Genomic DNA, 22,286 nt, shown 5'->3' with positions numbered 1-22,286 from the left:
TTTCCAAAATTAAAAACAGCATTGAAAGGGCGAACATTTGCAACAATGGACGTGAAAGAAACTTCGCACATGGTGATCTGCACAATCCAGCAAGAGGTGTCCCGAGACTGCTTCCGGGACTGGGGACGACATTGGGAGCAATGTATCAATAGTAGAGGAGAGTGTTTCAAAGGAGACCATACACAATAAGTAAAAGATAAGGGTAGAAAAGTTTTGTGGACAAAGTTCCAGGGTTTTTTGAACAGATGTTGTACTCGGTAAGCTACCTTATAATCTGTGGCAGAGGGTATCTTTTGTACCAGTGTCACCTTCCCCATTTCCTCTTCTGATTGCTAATAGTGTATGAGAAAAACAACTGTTCATAAGCCTCCATATTACTTCAAATTTCTGTGATTTACGTAGGAGAAAGCAGTTGAATGGTTAAAGCTTTTGCAAACATATGCTCTTAGAATTTTCTTTGGACAGTAAGCACGCACCATGATACTAGATCCCAGACTGAGGAGCAGTGCTCAAGTATTGGTCAAACTATTGATTTGCAAACTGTTTCCTTTGACACTGGGCCAAACATTTTGCAAGGACTCTTCAATTTCAGTATTATTTACTTTTCCTATAACTAGTTTTACGTGGTGGTTGCAATTCAGGTAATTCCATAAAAATTCTCCCTGATATTTAATAGATTTAACAGTTTCCAGTGATTGGTTCACCTCGAAGAATAGCAGTGATGCAAAGAGTGAACTGTTATTGCAGTTGGTTATTGGAAAACAGGAATTTGTGCTGTAGTTTAGGTGAGAGTGGATGAGTGTAGTATAGGTGAATAATTTTGTGTAGCATCATAAATCCTCTCCGAGATGTTGAAGCATACATTGTAACATCTATCTGAATGTCTGGTTCTGTCTCATACTAGCAGTCATCATGTCATCCACATCAGAAACAATTTAAGTGCTTGTATTCACTTTTAATTAAGTCTGATTTTATCTAGGAGGAAATAAAAAGGTAATTTTATGTAGTCGAAAATAAAACTGTAACGACAATTCAGAACTAGGGAACATCAGAATATTTATGAAGTCCTAAGTACATAGGAAGTGGAATAAACTGTGACTGGAAGTGAAGCACAAAAAGAAAAACCAGGATAGCAGTGGGGAAAGAGGCATTTTATAAGAGAAGGAGAGTTTTCTGAAGCAATATGGAATATGGTTTAAGGGAAAGACTGATGAAGTGCTTTGTAAGGAGTGTTGTGTACAGTGCTGAAATGGCGCAATTATGAAGAGAGACGGAGTGAGGCGGTGGGGTTTTGAGATGTGGACTTGGAGGAAGACTGCAAAAATCAATTGGATGAATAGGGTGAAAATTAGGCATTACTGAGAAGAGTAAGAGAGTGGAGATGATTACTGAGTGTAATAAAAAGAGGGAAGAGAAACTGGATAGGGCATATTTTATGAAAGAAGGAGGTGTGTGTGAAAACAGCCTGAGAAGGGCATGTAGAAGACATGCAAGGAAGAGATTACAGATTCCGTACAAAGTACTGGATGGCAGCACCTATGGCAGTGTTAAGAAGAAAGATATGGACCACTAGAATTGGGGATGCAAAAGACGCTCTAACATAGCAGAACTATGATGATGATAATGGTGACGATGATATTAAAGAGTTTCTTCATCAAATTGAAATTAACTGGTGATCTTTCTATATTAATCATTTCCAAAATGACTTCCAACAGTTTTATTGGCTAACCAACATTTATTAAGCGATGACAGGAGAAAATGCACATAAATTATACGGCAGTGCCCAAGCTTTTGGAGCCAGTGGCTCTTTTTGGCAGAAGGGTTGAAGGGAAAGTACAAGGGTTGAAGGAGAAGGACTGGTGAGGCTTAGGACAGAGGGAAAGTTATGGAAAAATTGCCAATAATCCTGGGTCTGGGGAGATTTACCGAACAGGATGAGAAGGAAAGACTGATTGTTGGTGTGTGCACTGGGGTGAGATAAGTCTCCCCAATTCCTAAACCTTGTCAATTCCTGCCCTTCGTCCCTCTTCCTTTCCTTTCAATCCTTCTGTCAGAAGGAGCTAGTGACTCTGAAAGGTTGCACATTTCAATACCTTTTATATATTTTTCTCCTGCCACCACGTGGAGAGTAGACTTTTTTTTATCTCCACACATTATACTATATTTTCAAATGTTGATTCTTTTTCATTGATGTAAATCAACATTTATTACAAGCTTGCATACAGAGTTGTATATCGAGCAGATACTAAGTTCTCTCAGAGTCCCTCCTTGGCAGGCCTTGTGGTGTCGGGAGCACTATGCAGCATCTGCTGTGTTGTACGAACATCTGCTGACAAACTCCAACTGCCGTATGTTGCACGAGCAGTACCTCAAACAAATATTTGAACTAATACAGGATTTATACTTACAAGTGACACATTTCTGTGATATTTAAACATCATACTCCTTTTAATAATTTTAATTTCAGATACTCTTACTCATTTATAGATGATGAGGGTATAGAAAACTTTGCACCATCAACACTTTCAGGGAAAAAACATGAATTTAATTCAGCTAAATTGTGTACCCTCACAATGTGTAGGTATATTTACCATTATTATATTGGTTATCAGCTAGCCACATCAATTTAATGTTAATCAAGAATTATTTTATACTGTTACTGTTGGTGTTATTCTGACATACTGAAAGTAGAAATTTATGCAGGACAGAATTTGTGAAGAACCTCAAAGGAGAGTAGCCTAACCCCAACGTTGCAACCCATTTCTGCCAGATTCAATTGCAAGATGCAGTTACTTTAAGAGCCCAACCATAACACTGTAATGAGCCTAGGTATTTGATCTTTTTAAGGGATGTTACTGAATGGACACACAACAGTTTCTAAATACTGTCGTCATACATGGTGCATGTTTAATTGACAGGTGCTATGAAAGTTTGTTGTATCTTATGTCTTACTTAAGTAAAACAGCTGGCAAGTAATTTTAATATTGTTGTTTTCATTCCAGTGTCATCAGAGTGAACTTCCCTCGTCTTATTAAATTGGTAAGTTACGAAGTATGCATCCATGATCTTTATAATTTCAGCTTCTTGATATTTTTTGAATTAGTTTGTTATTCATATATTAGTTCTTAGAATACTGCAAGAATTTGTGATCGTGCCAAGAAGGCATCTATTATTAATGTTATGTTATACCTTTATACTTTGATGGATTACACCATGATATATATTGAAAAAGGAAGGAGGGAAGGAGGACATTACCAATTGCCAGGTGTGACTGTACAGAATTTGCATAAACATTAGAGATGAGATTTTCTGTACTCTCATCGTCTATAAATGAGCTAATGTGTGCATAACTAATTTTATTATAATTTTAATAATGATTAAATAGGACAAGGGTAATACAAAATGTTGTTATTTGTATGTGGATGATATCCTATAAATGTTCAAATATTTGTTTGGTATTTTCATTATTTATTTGAGATACTCCTGGGGCAGCATGCGGTAAACAAGTTTGACAGCAGACATCCCTACATCGTAGCAGGTGCTGTCAGTGACTTCCAAGCTCAACCCAGAGTATAATGTCGGAAGCCAGCCTTATAATAGTTAAGCCGTGCGGTATTAGCCGAGCGGTCTGAGGCGCTGCAGTCATGGACTGTGCGGCTGGTTGTGGCGGAGGTTCGAGTCCTCCCTCGGGCATGGATGTGTGTGTTTGTCCTTAGGATAATTTAGGTTAAGTAGTGTGTAAGCTTAGGGACTGATGACCTTAGTAGTTAAGTCCCATAAGGTTTCACACACATTTGAACATTTTTTATAATAGTTAATGTTGCCATCACAGAATATATAAGGGTGAATTTTTCATAGCAACAGTACTCAAAAAGGAGCCTTCAGACATTCAACAATGAGATCAAAAAGTAATAACTATTGTTCCGCAGCATGTACCAGTCACTATTAAATATGAGGAAGGAAGTCTCAAAATTTAATATATTTTTGAATGGTCTCGAAGGAGAAAGGATCAAATGTGAAAGTTGGAGCTGCACATATAGAAGCTTTGCATACACCATTCCTGTGATGGACAAGTAGCTTATTTTCTGTGAAAAATTGTCTGGGGCAGTGGTCGCAGAGAGTGCAGTGGATGTGCTACACCCATCTAGCAACAATTCACACCCAGCCGAGGCAGCCGGCCCAGTGCGGCATCCGGTGATGGCCTGATTCACACGGCCTCTACAGTTGAGCAGCTGACATGTCCTGTACAAACTCTAATTGGGGTTCACTTTACCAGAACGTGTGAGTTTAATTGTGTAGTGGAGCATTGATTTCAATTTATACAGTTGTCTTGAGAGACAAATTTCAGTTTAGATAGTGAAACTGTTCAGTGAATGTCATTAGTTTATAATCAAACAATGGAAAATCCAGGATGGAAGTGACAGTCTTTTTGTTGTGCTTATATGCAACTCGCCATCTCTGCTGTATGGTCATTAGTTTATAAGTCTTAGATAAAAAGAAGTGTATAACATGTACTATTAGTAAGTTCTTAATTATTGTCAATACCAGTAATGTCAATTCTTGTTTTTTTAAATATTATTTGTGAGGGGATTGACAAACGTAGTTCTGAAAGTGGGCAAAGGAAGCATTCAAAAAATTTATACGGGCAGTGTCACACTTGACAACAAGAATGCACAAAGGATTTTCTGATACTGACAACAGATATTCAATAATTGATGAAAGGTTTTCTCAGAGAGACAAGAGATTCTGGAAGTGTTTGTGGCACAGATTATAAACTCCTTGATTTAGGTTCAAAATTAAATGGGGTAACGTATAAACTAGAAAAGAGAGTGGAATGAGCATTAAAACACATACAAGATTTAAATGATCATAAAGATCTGGTGGAAGAGAAATTAGAAAGCAAAGTTGCACATTTACATAACATTAAATTGGTACAGAATGTTCTGGTGAATAGAGAGCAAGTATCAGAAATAGTTCTACAAGATGGATGTTGTCTTGAAAGGAGAAATAAGATGGACATCAAAAAAAGCAAAACAAGGTTAATGGAATGTAGTCAAATAAAAGCAGGTGATGCTGAGGTAATTAGATTAGGAAACAAGACCCTTAAAGTAGTAGATGAGTTTTGCTATTTGGGCAGTAAAATAACTGACGATTGTCAAAATAGAGAGGATATAAAATGCAAACTGGCGATGGCAAGGAAAGTGTTTCTGAAGAAGAGAAATTTGCTAACATGGAGTATAGATTTCACTGTCAGGAAGTCGTTTCTGAAAGTATTTATATGGACTGTAGCCATGTATGTAAGTGAAACATGATGATAAATACACTCCTGGAAATGGAAAAAAGAACACATTGACACCGGTGTGTCAGACCCACCATACTTGCTCCGGACACTGCGAGAGGGCTGTACAAGCAATGATCACACGCACGGCACAGCGGACACACCAGGAACCGCGGTGTTGGCCGTCGAATGGCGCTAGCTGCGCAGCATTTGTGCACCGCCGCCGTCAGTGTCAGCCAGTTTGCCGTGGCATACGGAGCTCCATCGCAGTCTTTAACACTGGTAGCATGCCGCGACAGCGTGGACGTGAACCGTATGTGCAGTTGACGGACTTTGAGCGGGGGCGTATAGTGGGCATGCGGGAGGCTGGGTGGACGTACCGCTGAATTGCTCAACACGTGGGGCGTGAGGTCTCCACAGTACGTCGATGTTGTCGCCAGTGGTCGGTGGAAGGTGCACGTGCCCGTCGACCTGGGACCGGACAGCAGCGACGCACGGATGCACGCCAAGACCGTAGGATCCTACGCAGTGCCGTAGGGGACCGCACCGCCACTTCCCAGCAAATTAGGGACACTGTTGCTCCTGGGGTATCGGCGAGGACCATTCGCAACCGTCTCCATGAAGCTGGGCTACGGTCCCGCACACCGTTAGGCCGTCTTCCGCTCACGCTCCAACATCGTGCAGCCCGCCTCCAGTGGTGTCGCGACAGGCGTGAATGGAGGGACGAATGGAGACGTGTCGTCTTCAGTGATGAGAGTCGCTTCTGCCTTGGTGCCAATGATGGTCTTATGCGTGTTTGGCGCCGTGCAGGTGAGCGCCACAATCAGGACTGCATACGACCGAGGCACACAGGGCCAACACCCGGCATCATGGTGTGGGGAGCGATCTCCTACACTGGCCGTACACCACTGGTGATCGTCGAGGGGACACTGAATAGTGCACGGTACATCCAAACCGTCATCGAACCCATCGTTCTACCATTCCTAGACCGGCAAGGGAACTTGCTGTTCCAACTGGACAATGCACGTCCGCATGTATCCCGTGCCACCCAACGTGCTCTAGAAGGTGTAAGTCAACTACCCTGGCCAGCAAGATCTCCGGATCTGTCCCCCATTGAGCATGTTTGGGACCGGATGAAGCGTCGTCTCACGTGGTCTGCACGTCCAGCACGAACGCTGGTCCAACTGAGGCGCCAGGTGGAAATGGCATGGCAAGCCGTTCCACAGGACTACATCCAGCATCTCTACGATCGTCTCCATGGGAGAATAGCAGCCTGCATTGCTGCGAAAGGTGGATATACACTGTACTAGTGCCGACATTGAGCATGCTCTGTTGCCTGTGTGTATGTGCCTGTGGTTCTGTCAGTGTGATCATGTGATGTATCTGACCCCAGGAATGTGTCAATAAAGTTTTCCCTTCCTGGGACAATGAATTCACGGTGTTCTTATTTCAATTTCCAGGAGTGTAGTTTAGACAAGAAGAGAATAAAAGTTTTTAAAATGTGGTGCTACAGAAGAATGCTGAAGATTAGATGGGTAGATCACATAATTAATGAGGAGGTACTAAGTAGGATTGGAGAGACAAGAAATTTATAGCACAACTTGACCAAAAGAAGGGATCAGTTGACAGAACACGTTCTAAGATGTCAAGGGATCATCAAATTAGTAATGGAGGGAAATGTGAGGGGGAAAATCATAGAGGGAGACCAAGAAAAGAATACAGTAAGCAGATTCAGAAGGATGTAGGTTTCAGTAGTTATTCAGAGATGAGAGTAGTGTGGAAAGCTGCATTAAACTAGTATTCTGACTGAAGGCCACCACCACCATCATCACATTAGAAAAAGAAGAACTGTAGACAAAGGATAACTTAGAACAAGTCACAACTAAGGACTCTGAAATGCTTACAGTGTTTAGAAATGAAATAGAATCATGGTTGGGAGAACTGGAAGCTGATTCCTACAAAGATTTGATAGAGGATAAGTTGCATTCTGCTGTTACTACTGTACATGCTGAGATTGGAACCTCATTAAATAATGATGTGTATAAATGGTCTGCTTCATGGGATTCACATGTCAAAAAGAACCTGTCAGAAGTGATTTAAGCTAATAATTAGAGGATTTATATTTGACTCCAGAACATGTATATAAAAAAACATAATTAATTTAAGAATATATTTAGAATAGTATATAAAATACTGAAAACATGTAGCATAAGTCTTAAAGTAATTACTTCACACATTCGTACTATTCCATATCCAGTTATACCAGAATGCCTCATGACCAGGAAGTAGTGGTATTCATTAACGAATGTTTATCAGTGTGGGAGAGAAATAGAAGGAAAGATGGAAACATGAGACCCCTGTGCAGTGCCCTTTGAGGGAATTAGTTATTGTTAAAACTCATAAGCATAGTATAAAAGTGAGAAAATAGTTGAAAAATTCTATCTATTATAGTAATATTTTTTACTTGTTACAGAGAAGTACTAATTTCCTGGTTGGAATTTAGCTTGTACAGGAGAGTCTACCAGATACGATAATGCCAGTATTGGCAATGCGAGAGGAAGGAGAATATCCTTTGGGATTCTCCCTCTCGGAGAGATAAGCTCTAATGAGTGAGTGAATCCATTCCATGAAAAGTTTCTAAATTAAGATTAGTGGTTTATAATTTTTTTATTTTGTGTAGTGGGGTTTTGAAGGTTCGATTTATTGAGCGACGACTTTATTAAGGATTTGTACGTATTTCTACAGATTGATAACACTAATGTGGTATAGGTATTGTACCAAGAGAATTTTCTGAATGACAATATGTATGAGTTTCTATAATTTTCTGAGGCTGATTTGCTTAACAGCAATATAAGTTCCTGCCTGTTCTCGTTTTTGCCATATGTAACAAATTTAAGAAAGGGCTGCATGTATCACTAATTACTCATATCGGTTTGTAGTCTGGTTCAAATGTCAAACTGAGGTGTTGTAGCATCACTCTCCATAGGCTTTCCTTAATAGGGCTTAATAACCTTTTTCTGGGAATTTGGGGATTAAGCTGGTGGTGTCTGTCCTGTGGGTTTGATGAGCACCTGTATCCTCTGGTCCACCAACAAAGAACCTCCCAGGAAGGGATCCTGGTGTAGCGGATGGGAAAGGCACCTATCTTCGATGGCTGTCTTCTTTTTGTATTCAGTCCTAACATCTCTAACCTTTCTTTTCATTTCTTACTTCCTCTTATGGGTACGATTCTACTGTCTTGTTATCCGTGTTCAAATATTCCACTGCATGAACCTGTCTACTTTCCAGCATACTCAAAACATGTTTCTAGAGATCTGCCAGAGTTGAGGCTGTGGTGTTGTAAGCACAGCACACACTACCAGGCAGCACGATAAGCACTGATAGGTCGGCAACCCACTCCAGAGATGGTGTATAGCCCAGCAATTGCCCCACCAATAAGACGCAACAGTGGCACCGCCAGAGAAATGATATGTGTCTGTGCTACAGCAGAGCGGGCAGTTGTGAGTCAGCTCGACTATTGAGAAGATCACCTCCTACTTGTGTACTTCTTGCCACATCGTACTTCGTGCCACACCGTCTGCTTCTAGTGAGTCCACGCCAGCCCGTCTGTAGTGAACATTCTAGTTGGACAAAAACTGTTTACTATCTAGCCTTAGCTTCTGGAAATGTTGAACTTCAGGATCTGCTGCCTGAGACAATTGGTACAAAGTTGAGTATTTGTCATTAAATGTGTGTTCTTGTCATATACTATTATCAGTGTTCTCCTTGTTATCGTCTCATAGTGTTTCCCTCAGTGCGCTGTAAACAGTTGACAGTGGTGACAAATAAATTTTCGTTCTGTGGTTCTATCAATAGTACAATATGACAATAACAGTTATAATAGTTTCCAATCTCTTTTTATATGGTATTGTGCTGGAAAGAAATTAAGATTTTTGTAAAAATGAAACTTTATTAAATATTATATTGAAAAATTGTGTCTATAAAATATGGAGTGTATATTTTTTTAATAGAGTAAAATAAGTGGAAGTTTGTGGTATGGCCAAATGTGACAGGTCTCTTAAAGTAGAAAGTGGTTGAAATATTTATTGTATAATTAAAATGACAACTCTTGTTATGATATTTAATGTTTGAATTAGTTGGCTGAAGGGGTACAAAATTTTCCGTGGTAATAATTCTGGTTACAGTTAGTAGGTTAATCAGAAACTCCGATACTGTAGTTGTGCACAAATGAACAAGCGTGACAAATCTTGCATTAGTGGGAATTTATTCGGAAGTTAGATAAATCCATATTCACGAGATTTAAAGTTAACTATATTTTGTATCAATGTTAGTTTAGATCACATTCTGTTGTTGCTCTGTATGAGGTATTCCTTTTGGGATTCATGCAGTGGTGAGAGTAGATGAGTGGCTCGTGATGTCATCACAAGTAAAGCGAAGAGATCTCCACATTATATGCTGCTCTGAGGAATAATGATGACCCAAACGTCTGAAAAACAATAATGTTGACTCTGTTAATGTTGTTTGTAATTTCATTTATTTTGTCAGTTAAATATTAAATTCATTGAAAATCAGAGTCACTGTATGCTAAGAAAAGAATAAATCATGCATTTATCTTCAAATAGAGTTCCAAATTAATGAATAACTATGGAGCATCAGTCAGGAACCTGACGACTTTTACTAAGTTCAGAAGTCTTTGATGGTGACGGACTCTTGCATAGCTTAGAAAATAGAAACAGGCTTATCCATTTATATGGGGCTTAATATATGAACATACAGAATCTGACTAAATTAAATTCTGAAATTTTCCCACAAGCATTAGAGTCGTGAAAATTTCCGTATCCTCATCATCTATAAAAGAGCTAGCGTGTGTCCAACTAATACAACTAATGTCAAAAGAAAAAGAGTAGTCTTAAAATTTGTTACTTTTATGGATATGATATCCTGTACATGTTTAAATATTAGTTTTTGTATTGTTGTTCTTTGTTCGAGGTACTCCTTGGAAGTCAAGGAGTGGATGAAGTTCCTACATCATAGAAGGTGTTCACGGGGCTACCAATGCTGCACAGAGTGACAATGAGGACCTCAGTGTATGTCATCCTGTTTAATTCTGCATTGTGGAAAACTACAATATAAATTAAGAACAAACAATAATTAGAGTAAAACTTTTAGGCCAGTTGCTCATTGGGGTGCAGCCGACGAAGAACGGGTCAGGACAGAGCAGTGAAGGTTTTTGTGACTCATCGATGTAAATATGACTGTGCAAATTGAGGTGCAGGACAGGATGATATCCGGGGCACACTTTATTGTGCAGGTGCCACGAAGCTGACAGGTGGCATATGAGTGGGTGCTCTCAGGGGTGAGTGCAACAGTGGAAACTGCTTCCTAGTACGTGCACACACTGTGTTATGAAGTATTTCCTTCTGCCCTGCCCAGCCCTTCATCGACTGCATCCCAGTTTGTGCCTAAAAGCACTTAGTTGCCTCTCAAGCCAGATGTGAGTACTCGTGTACATGTAACAAAAGTTCATCAAAATTCAGAGATGAAATAAAATATTTTAATTGACATATGATAGAATAATAATAAATCTCTAAAGCATTATTGTTGTTGATTTTTGTACTGAATATATTGAAAAGCCAAGTAATTGGTGAAAGAAACTAAAGAAGAGGAGTTCATCTTTGATGTATATTACACAGTTGTTGTTTCGAAAATCCAGAATGTGGAAAAGACATATTGAAAAGCAAATACTAATCATTTTACTTTCGACTCTGGTCCTGTCAGAGTTTTGTCACTTCACAGGTAAGCAATGCCCAATGCTTGTGCCTTCAGACAGAGACAGAGGACACACTCGCAATGCCACAAAGTACAGTCTGTCCCTCCCTATGTCCAGAAACACGTCACACACCCGCTGGCGAAGGTAGGTGATCTGCGTAGTTAGCTTTAATGTTTACAGTACACAGTGGAAAACTACTACTGATGTACTGCTGTGCCATCTTTGACATTCTTTCAGCATTGAGTTTCTCCATCTTCCAATAGTCCTTTCAACATATATTGTCACTCAATAACAAACTCTAATAATTGATATCCCACATTCTCTCGTAATGTCTCCTCAGTACTGTGTTTTTCTTTGTTTTATACAATGTTGTGGTACATTTTGCTTTTTCTTTTGGTAGTGGACTTTCACATTTGATATTGTCAAAATGTTTCGATGCTTCTGGCAACAATCTTGATATTTAATTTACACATCTGCTTTTTGTTGACTAGGTGGTGTAGCTCTTCAGAAATAAATTTCCTTTGCTATATGAAACATGCCTGGTATTCACCTCTAGCATTCTCAAGACAGTGTTTGTGGTACACTAATTTTTGAACGATGTAGGTGACACATTGGAAGTTAATCTTCCATGTATTTATTTCCGCAAAGACAGGCACAAATTTTAGTTTTCTATGTATTGTTTGAATTGTACTTCATTAAACTTAAAATTGAAATATATGAATTTCCGTGAAACTGATGACAAAATTTAGTTTGACATATAGTTGCACCCAGTTTGATATAATTAGTATGTTGAAATAAATCAGTTTTCATATCAAAGTTCCACCAATTATTGACTGTTGACTATTGGTTGGCTACATCCTTTAGTTACTCTGTAATTAAACCACGAGTTTTGATACTAACATGATTTTACTGTCCTTTCATTGAGTTCTATGATTAGTTTTACTGCTTTTTTGTGTCCTGTTCCTGCAAATATTCTCTGTGCATGTTCACACTCAATCTAACATATTTTGTGCATACACTACCATGTAAGTCAGTTGGATTTGAATATTATTCACCTAATTTTGTCATAAGTTAAATAATTTTCAGAGATATGATAAGTGTAAGACACTACAATTGAAAGTTCTGTGTCATGTAAACATCAAGCAGTAGTATCACAATCTCCAAAATGCTCAGTATTGATCTGTTCGTTATATACTGCCCATTCTACTACATCATGCAGCGTGTATGCACAAGACAACAGTACAAATCGTCACTCTACTGCTAGCTGAAAATTCATTCTCTTAGGCTGCAACTCAGCCATTTCTCTGCTGTGTTGTTTCCTGCAGGAGCACTAGTTGAACAAGGTGTGCTGCAGAACTTCTGTGAAGGTTGGAAAGCAGGAGAGGGGTGCTGGTGGAAGAAAATCAGGTTGTGAATCGTGGCTGCATAGCTCAGCCGGTAGAGCATTTTCCCCAGATAGGCAATGTTTTCAGTCAGAGTCCTGGTTCAGCACACAGTTTTAACCCTCAAGTGGTCATGTCAAGTTTTATAACACGAGTGAGCATGTGGCTTACTATGTACAAATGTAAGGAATAGTTGTTTTTATGTTAGTAAGGTAAACATGTATGAGCAAACCCACAGTTTAATCGTAGTTTAATTAAACAACAATAAAATCAACTTAGATTATATGAGATGAATTACGGTTTAATTAAATAATAATAATAAAGTAGCAGTAAATTGTCATTGTATCACTCTGTTGCCACATACAAGTGTTACCGCTCAGTAGTGACCCATTGGCATGTTAAACGATGCTGTTGTGTCGTATACCAGGCAAATGCTTATTCAATTACTAATTATAGAAAACTGCCTCTTTGTGGGATTGTGCTGTTACCTCGGAAACTGGGGCATTTCCTTGCACAGATCGTAAATTTTTCCCACCTAGCTTGCTGTTTATTTTACATTACTGCTGTTCAATTAGCTGTAACACAACACAACGTCTGAAGCAACAATGAAGGAATAGGCACAGGCTGCCAATTTAAAACAACTGTGGAACGGTACAAGATGTCATTTGTGTTTGGCGCACTTTATATGTAGACGTGCCTGCTCGAGGCTTAATACGCCCGCAATGTTTCAAATCTGTGTGTCCTGTGCTGCAGAGGGGAAATTCATTCTGAATACAGATGTACTTTCGAAGACCTTAATTCATTTTTTGTGGTCGGGTCCGAGGTCCCACTTGCCCACCCATCAAGGAGAACAGAGAGCTTATGGCAACCAACCATTCTGGTTCTCAGTTGCAAACTGGTGACTGAGCCATTAGGAATTTTCCCATTTTGATGAAGTGTTACTGGACTGTTCATTTTAGATTTTGCCTCTTCCCTGAGTCACATTCCATTTCCGGTGTTTGTTTGCGTACAAGGACCACTGCTACAGTTACGACTGGACTTGTTGGTGACTCGTCACCTGAGATATCAATCAGTAGGCAGCTGACCATTGCTAAGTGCGATAGTCACTTTTAGTGTGAAAGAACTTGTTTCTAATTTGATCAATAAGTGTTGTTGAGCTCACGTTTGTTTTATAAATTAACAGCAATGTTCTCCTTACACATAAACTGTGTAATACTAAACTGTGGCTCCAGCTAAACATAAACATATAACAATGTTTTTACAATTGGACATTGAGCCCAGTGACATAAATGGATGGATCAGTACAGCTGACATTGACTGCACAATGGAAGCAGAGTTAACTGATGAGCATATCATTGGTGCTATAATTTGAACAACTAATGAGAATGATGATAATAGCAACAAAGATAATGAACTCACGGCTTGAGTATAATATACAGATGCTGAAAATGCGATTGATATGACCCTTCAGTACATCAAACAAAGCTCTGTGTCTACCCCAATAGACATTTTATGGATTAGGAAGTGGCAGACCATTGTAGCAAAATGGAGGTTATCATCTGCTAAGCAAAAGAACATTATAGACTTTTTTCATCCTGCTTAAGAACAGAACATTTTTTATAGTGACTGAACATTAAACTGCAGTCTTCTTTTTTTTTCTTTTTTTTTTAAATTTTTACCATTTGATTTCTCATGTTTTAAACAGTTAAGTGCAGTTCAGTTGTGTGTCAGTGGAGTACTGTAATAAAGTTTGTACAGATGTTAAACTTTCACACACAGTAACATTATCTTACTATATGATACAGATATATTTTACAGTATAGGCACTACTGTCTGTTACACTTTCCTGTAAGATTTTTTAGTGTGTCAACCTTTTCTGTTTGTATTGTTACTGTTTTAACATATTGCAATTTCTCAGACAGTATTTCCAGTTGAAAATTAATGTTGTATTGAGCTGTTTTGTGCTATTTTGGGTCAATAAAAGTTTTCCTCTGATAATCTGACCTCTTTTTGAGCTCTAACCATGCTCCCAGACTCGTAGGGGACAAATTGGCAAGGTTCTATTTTTTCTTCCATGTGATTTATATTTATTTTGTGGTAATAGCAGTTCTTGTAAAATATTATTTTTGTTAATTACTGCTCATAAAGAAAAGACACTCATTGTTTCAATAGCTTACAAATAAACATTCAGGAATAATAAAAATGTTAATTGAAAATTTATTTTTACTGAACTGTAAAGAATGACATAAAATACTTCTGAAAATGTTACTTTTGAAATGAATTAGGTACCTATGTAAAATCACACATCAATAAAAGCATTGCATCACCCCTTTGTCATGTAGCTGTGTTGCTATTGTGATTGTTCCTGAACCAGCCAGAAGGTCACCCTGACATTTGTAAATACACACAGTTACCACGAGTGCTGCCTATAGGTAGAAGAGTGCACTTTGAGGAATTGCAGCATTTCAGTTGAAAGTGAAGCACCAGTAGGGATGCATTACAGATGTCTGTGGAACAATAGAATGAACATTCATCGTGCCATGAAGAACAGTCACGACTGACGATAATGTCCTCATCATCATGTTACATACAGAAAGTTTGTCGACTAGGGAAGTTGCCCATACATGTGCACTGGAGTCAAAGCGATGTGGTGCAGACGTGGAATCAGTTTCAATTGACAGGTAATTGACAGTTTTCAGGAAATTTGTCCCTGTTCAAAAGGTGCATAGGATGATTGATATCTGTGATTTTTTAAGTAAAAGGATATATGGGCTGAATGCTCTAGAATTGAATTCAGCATTCAGGGAGGCTCAGTGGTGTCATTGTTTGCATCAAAATCTTAGGAGATGATTACATAATGTGGATCTCCATTTCCAATGACTGTGGCAAGCACCACGTTGTATATGACGCCGTGGATTCCATTACAGATGGGCAAAAAATATTGTAGAAATTTGGATCAGTTTGTACACTTATGATCGCAGACATGTTTGGAGACAACCCAGCAGTATCAAATGCCTCCAACACTATGTCCTACATGTGCAACAAGATTATGGTGGAGTGATGTCCTGGGGTGGCTTTACATGTGGTCAGTGTACAGCTCTCATGGTTGTTGAGGGTAATCTCACTGCTATGTGGTACAGGGATGAGATTATGCAGTCAATAGTGGGACTGTATTACCATTATTTTGGTGACAGTCATATTTTGATGGACAAGTAAGTTGCATGCTCATCATGCTGTTGTTGTGAACACATTCCTTCTGCACACTGTGATAACCAGAATGGGATGGCCTGCCTGTTCCTTGTACATGAACCCAAACAAACATGGGTGTGATCAATTGAAACAAGCTGTTTTTGGATATTAACAGTGATCACTTACTCTGTCACACATATACAGAATACCCACTGAAGAGTGGGATGATTTTGATGAGGTGGTGTGCCTCAAGAGATTCAATGCAGCATTCAAGCAATGGGACATTCCACCATGTATTGATTGTATTGATGTCGATTGGGAGTGCTATGAAAAAACCCTTGAGAAACAAGTTGTTCTGTCATCACACAAATGATGTTGTTGGTGGTTTTTTTTTACATGTAAATGAATAATAGATGCAGGTTTCAGAGCTAATTTTTGTTTTCTGTGCCATAAATTTTGAAATAAAGGGGTGACACAAAATGTTCGTTGATGTGTGTACAATGCTATAACTAACCAATCATTATCTGTTTCATTACTTAGTTTTCAAAGTTCATAAACAGTTGTACATTCAGACATTGAGATTGCTATTTTGAAACACACATATATCACGAGAATTTAACAGTTCTTAATAAATAACCAGCTTTAATTGTATTTAAGCTTGTTTACAATGGAATATGAATTTTATTATTAAAAATTTTATAAATGTGTCACACACTTATACCTGTGCTGCAGTATTTGGTTTGTCAGTATTGAAAAGCAGTACTCAAGGTACAGTATTTGATGGGTCAGTATTTGAGAACAGTATTTGACCGATTGAGCACTGCCATGTGTAAAAAAAAAAATAACACTGGTTTCTGTGCATATTGCTATGTGAATGGAAGAAGCTAAGTTTGAAGATATTTATAATGATATTTTGCTCATGGAAAAATAAAGAAGTTATCAAAATAAATGTGTGAGGTTATCATTTATGAAAATAACCTTGGACCAGTACATCCTGCATAGAAGATAAGTAAATTCTATTTTTTTTTTATTGTTCTAACAACATCCATTTTTAATTCTGCCATGTGGGTAGAGATTTTGGTTATTGTATCAAGAAAAATCACCTGCAAGTTAATTTTATGTAAAAGTGAAAATAGATTACATTAGAGGATGGATCCATGACATAAGTGTAGGGAAGGAAAGACCATCAGTGCCAAGTAAGTGTAGAAACATGGAACAGCAATGGAGGTAAACACTTTTAAACAGTATAGGGAGTAAAGGAGTGAAAAAATTTACCAGCAGATGCCCTCAGTCCATTTTAAAATAGCATCCCTAAATTTGAATACCAGTCCAATAGTGGCAACACAGCAAAGATTATGGAAATATGGTAATGATAAATTTGGTTTTATAGTAACTTATTGAATAATAATACTAGGGATACATAGAGATTACACGATTTAAAAATGTTATGTTCACCAATTTGGCAACCGCCATAGTTAAGAGCAAATAAAAATTATCTGACAAAAAACATAGCTTGTCTGCTGTGATGACTAAGTTTTAACACAAAAGAAATTATGTACTGTAATTTTATCATACTGTATGAGTTTGGAATGTATATTTATGATTGATCTTCTCTTTAGGATGGGGCTTACCTTCAACGCACTCCGGGCTTACCTCGGTGGCGGCCAAATTACATTTTCTGTAGGAGCGGGGGCAACTCGGGTGAGCTCGCCGACCAGTTTCTCGAGCATTTTTTCACACTGTACGATGGTGAGGATCGGACTTGGCTGTGGGAACTCTACCACGAGGATGCCTACTTCTCACTCTCTAGCATGTACCTTCCTGATCAGAGCACATCACGCGATGCAAGGTAAGTACACCTCCGCCGGTATTCTCTCATTATCTGTTGTGGGCTCCTAGTCTATTCTAAGCACAAATACAGGGTGGCCTATGGAACATTGATAGTTTTCAAAAGTGCGGTAGTGAGCAGATTTTTAAGAAAAACACGTTTATTTACACAAAATCAAAGATTAATGTCGTATATTAGATTTACATGGTCAATCAAGAAATTATGTCATCGTGGTGGCAGCCATTCTCTCAAACACAATTTTCAACTCTTAGCTATAAATTACTTGTAACTCAGGCCAACACGTGTTGGCCAGTCAAACACACCTCAACTTAAACGGCAGCTTTCAGTTCCATTAAAATTTTGGTTTGTTATGAGGGCATGCTGAAAAGTAATGCCTCTGAATTTTTTATGCGAAAGTTTTAATGATTTAAATAAAACAGACTTTAATAACTTACTACACCTTTATTCTTCATATCTACATATTTTCGAGGTGCTACCAAAAATATGTAAGAATTTCATTGCACTGGTCAAACCAGTAACAGTAAGACATTCTGTTACTAGATGTCTTGAAGTACATAGCTTACAAGGAACCACTTGAGAGCAAGGTTGCAAAAGGACAATGATTTTTATAACATTTGACACCCCACATATTGTCTACCACACAGCCACAATATTAGTTGCTAACAGCAACAGGGGAAAGGACTGAAGGTATCAAGTGGCAAGCACAGCGTGAGGCTATGGAACATAGCTGAACTACTTTGTCAGTGAGTAACTCACAACAGTGCTAGTGCTGTTGAAACAAAGCAGAGCAATGGCAATGGCAGCAGCTGCTGAAGTTGACATTTTGTCGAAAAGAAACTTGAGGAATTTCACACAATGACAAAGAATTGGCAGATAAAATATTAATTTTTTTGCAAGATGCATCAATGGAATGTGTTGCGTCATATACCCTCGTCTGTACAAAAAATGGACGTGAGGAGTACAGTGATGACGATACGTGCTTAACAAGTGAAAATGATACTGAAACAAGTGTTGAGACACCTAGTTCATCATCCTTGTCAGACTGAGAGTCACAAATTCTGTTTTCAGTGAAACATAATAAAGGATAATCGTTGTCCGAGGAGCGGGTACTAAACATAATTCTGCACATGGAAGATCATCTGTAGCACTGTAAAAAGACAATTGTGAAGATATTTTGAATAAGTCCACAGCAATAAGACTGTGTAGTGCATCATAAAAACTACGAATATTCAAGAGAGGGCACACTTGTTACAAAAAGTTGTGTTTGTGTATTTCAAGGATGCTTGATACAATTTACTATGTTATGGACATCAAATTGCACACAACATAGATTGCAGTGATTTCAAGGGAAGCAGTGGATGGTTGCATAACTTCAGACTGTACTACAGAATTGGAACATGTAAAATAATGAAATTTCAAATAAAGCACCAACTTGAGAATGAGTGAGGTTTTGAAGTGACTGAGGGGAAATGTTCAGCGCAAATGGCCATATTTCTGGAAAAAGAAAAAGCGGTTGATGCACCATGACAATGCATCCACATAATTCTGAATAGAATCACGATGGGTCCTGAGCACCTTTTGCCGTGTGGACTTCCAAGAGTGCTTACAAGAATGGGAACAGCGCAGGAATCGTTTCGTATATGCCCGAAGTGACTACTTGAAGGTGTAGGGCATTAGGACGTAAGTATAATTTTCTGTTTTTTACAATGAATTTCTCAGATATATTGGGTGGCACCTTGTGTTTCTCAATATAGCCACCTTGGTAATGAACACATTTCTCCCATAGAGAGATCAGTTAGTTGATACTGTCACTGCAGAATGTTTAACTTCGTTGATGGAGCCACAACCTCTCTTATGCTTGCACCGGTTCATCCCTATCACAAAGTGAACTTATCGAAGGTGTTTTTAAGTGAAACAGACTGAAATGTACCTAGCTCCCACAATGATATCATTAGAAACAATTACTTAATAAAGGAATTTTAGTGTTGATTACTTCTATTTTGCACTTCCAATTAATTGAGAGTGGAGTACATTTCATAACTGATTGCAGATAATTTTGGCATCCTTGTTTCATTTCTTCTGTTAACCTGGGGTTAATAATCATCTGTATTTATATCAGTTGTGTGGCTGAAACACAAGCTTCCCACTTGGCTGTTTATTAAAATCAGCAAAAACCACTTCGTGTTCTTTTTACACAGACAGTACACTCCATTCTCATCAAATTCTTCAAGTCAGTCTCATCATTTTAGAATTCAGCAGTATTTACAGAACAAGAGGGAAAAACACAATATTTTTTCAAGAGACTACTCCAGAGACATAACACAGACTATTTTCACATTGTAACAGCTAGCAACCCAAGACTCTCATGTATCACAGATGCAGGGTGTATATGCGGACAAGGAAAAAAAATTTCCGGATTTCACGGTTAAAAATACACTTTCTCCCGGGTGAAAATACACTTTTTCTGTATTAGGACAGTATACTTTTCCTTGGAACTGTAAAACTTATCAGTCCATTGAATGGTTATAGTTTTATACACCAGCATAGAATATCCCAGCACTTGACAAAATGAAACTTGGAGGAAAAAAACATGTTTTGGAAAGATCTGTGGTGTGCAACAACATGTATGCTGCATATTTTTGTACTGCAAATGTATAATTTCAAATTCCACCAAACACCCCTTGTTACTTTCTGAAGATTTGAAATCGAAATTGCAATGCGCTTTTGTAAGCCAGTTATAGCTCATGTACGTGATCTCGGCAGCCAATGACAGCGAATATTCAGAGCATAGGACACATGATGAAATCAGCCAAAAGCAACATCACTGTTAAGTAGTGCAACCGCACAAATAGGAAAAGTTAATGGTTTTAATTAACACACATAGTGTTGCTACAAGAGAACCAAAGCTCTCACATATAATATTGGTCTCAAAGATTAATAAGCTGCAAGAAAATCTAAGCTTTCACATAAAGTGTTGATCTTTTTTGCGCATGTTACACTTTATGATACATCACCCAATAGTGCCAGTAAAATTTTTAATAAAGATATAAATGTCTGACCATCTGGACTTGAAATTCTTCTTATGGTCGTCCTCGAAGAGTCGACTTTTAAATTAGAGTCAAATGCTCTGTGATTTAAGAAATTCATCATACATTCTCACATATAGTTCATTTTGCATAAAAGGAAATTTACTTTGAAAGTAACACTTTTCAAACCACCATTCACAATATTTCCCCTCGACGTGTTAGAAATAGGTTCATTTCAGGAGTTGCCAGAAAGCGCCATATAACAGGCGTCACTGCACTTGTGCAGCTACGATGATGCAGGAAGCCATATATTCGTATGTGCAAAACATTAAAATATCTTAAATTATGTCATAAGAGAAACAAGACATGAGAGGGTACTCAAAGAGCATGGGAATATCGTGACTCGTACTAAAATGCAGAATTTGGCCTAAAGTGCACAGTCGTATGTCCAGATTCAGATGTAAATTTTCTTGGAGTATCAGTACTATATTATTCCATGTTTGGTTTTTTATTATGGCATAATGCCATAAGTGCTAGAAGATGAATACGTGTACTTGAAATGTAGCGAACAGTCGAAAGTAGCCAACAGTGTGGAATTAAACACTTCATTTCAGATAAATGGGCTGCCTCAGCAGAAAAGAGTAATAAAAACCAAATTTCTTTAGTAAACCGACAAAAATAACTTTATTGTTCTGCAAAGAAATTAATGCTTGACTCTCATAAAGGTGAAAATAAAATAAAATCTGAAACTAACAACTTATTTTAGTCTTCTGTAATTATGTGAATGTATTTTCATTCACTTGATAGCTCCCGACCACAGAAATCCATTTTGTTTTCATTTGACAGGAGAGCAATAAACGAAGAGGAAACAGCAAAATCACTAAACAAAAACACGCGTCATGTGAAGACTACTCACCTCCCCACTAAAACTCTGATTGCTCAGTGTATCAGTCCCAGATTTATGATATTTCTGAACTGGAGCAATACTAGGTAGTGGATCACCTAAACCTCCCCCCCCCCCTCCCTCTTCCTTCAGTATTTGAAGTAGGACGCCAAAAATTAAATCAACTTTTGAAAAAAATGTTTGTTTTATAGCCCACATTTTTCTGAAGAATCTGATGCGTAAAACATACATCTTTGAGGGACATGTAAGACATGTTATTTGGTCTTAAATGTGCCAAAGTGCAGTGCCACGCCTCCTCACACAGCATTCTTCAATCATACATCATTGTATTTCACTCTGTCGAAATCAGACATGCATATTTTGTAATGGATACCACAAAACATATGCAGGACAGTGGAAATGAAAATGTCCTGTGATGCATCTCTTGCTCCCAGTTGGCCAGTTTGACATCCTGCCCTTTTTTTTTTGAGAGAGAGAGAGAGAGAGAGAGAGAGAGAGAGAGAGAGAGAGAGAGAGAAATTCGCAACAAATACTGGATGGGATTATTTGTAACCAGGAGAACAAGAACTCTTTGGAAAATTTTCACTCTTTATTGCTTATTAGCTAATACTTGCTGTTTTGTAGGAAAAAAAATTAAATATAGGATACCTAAAACCAGTGAAGGCAAGAGGCAAGCAAGACAGTACACATTTCTTCAATACTTAAATCCTAGCATTTTTTTTCTCTCTAATCTTGCTACGACTTTACATTGCGTGCTTTCCTTCCTGCAAAAGAATCTATTACCTCATCAAAGTTCGTTAAACGTTTTGCTACATTAAAGGACGAAATGTCATTGTCTAATACTGATAAAGCTGTTAATACAAATAGTACCCAAGACTGGTGTGGTTT

The 22,286-nt window shown here is 38.1% G+C and overlaps 1 protein-coding gene across 1 annotated transcript in view; it reads left to right on the top strand.

Moving 5' to 3' along the window:
• Nucleotides 1-22,286, top strand: part of LOC124717079 (nuclear RNA export factor 1-like) — a 144,428-nt gene that overhangs the window by 82,757 nt on the left and 39,385 nt on the right. The window contains exons 9-10 of the mRNA XM_047243767.1: nt 3,003-3,039; nt 17,239-17,468. Of these exons, the coding sequence (XP_047099723.1) occupies nt 3,003-3,039; nt 17,239-17,468 (267 nt within the window). The remainder of the gene's footprint in view (nt 1-3,002; nt 3,040-17,238; nt 17,469-22,286) is intronic.

This window comes from Schistocerca piceifrons, chromosome 9, assembly GCF_021461385.2.
Source record: "Schistocerca piceifrons isolate TAMUIC-IGC-003096 chromosome 9, iqSchPice1.1, whole genome shotgun sequence".
NCBI classification, from domain to species: Eukaryota; Metazoa; Arthropoda; class Insecta; order Orthoptera; family Acrididae; genus Schistocerca; species Schistocerca piceifrons.
Note: the sequence above shows the minus strand (reverse complement) of the source record. Positions and strands in the feature narration are given on the sequence as shown.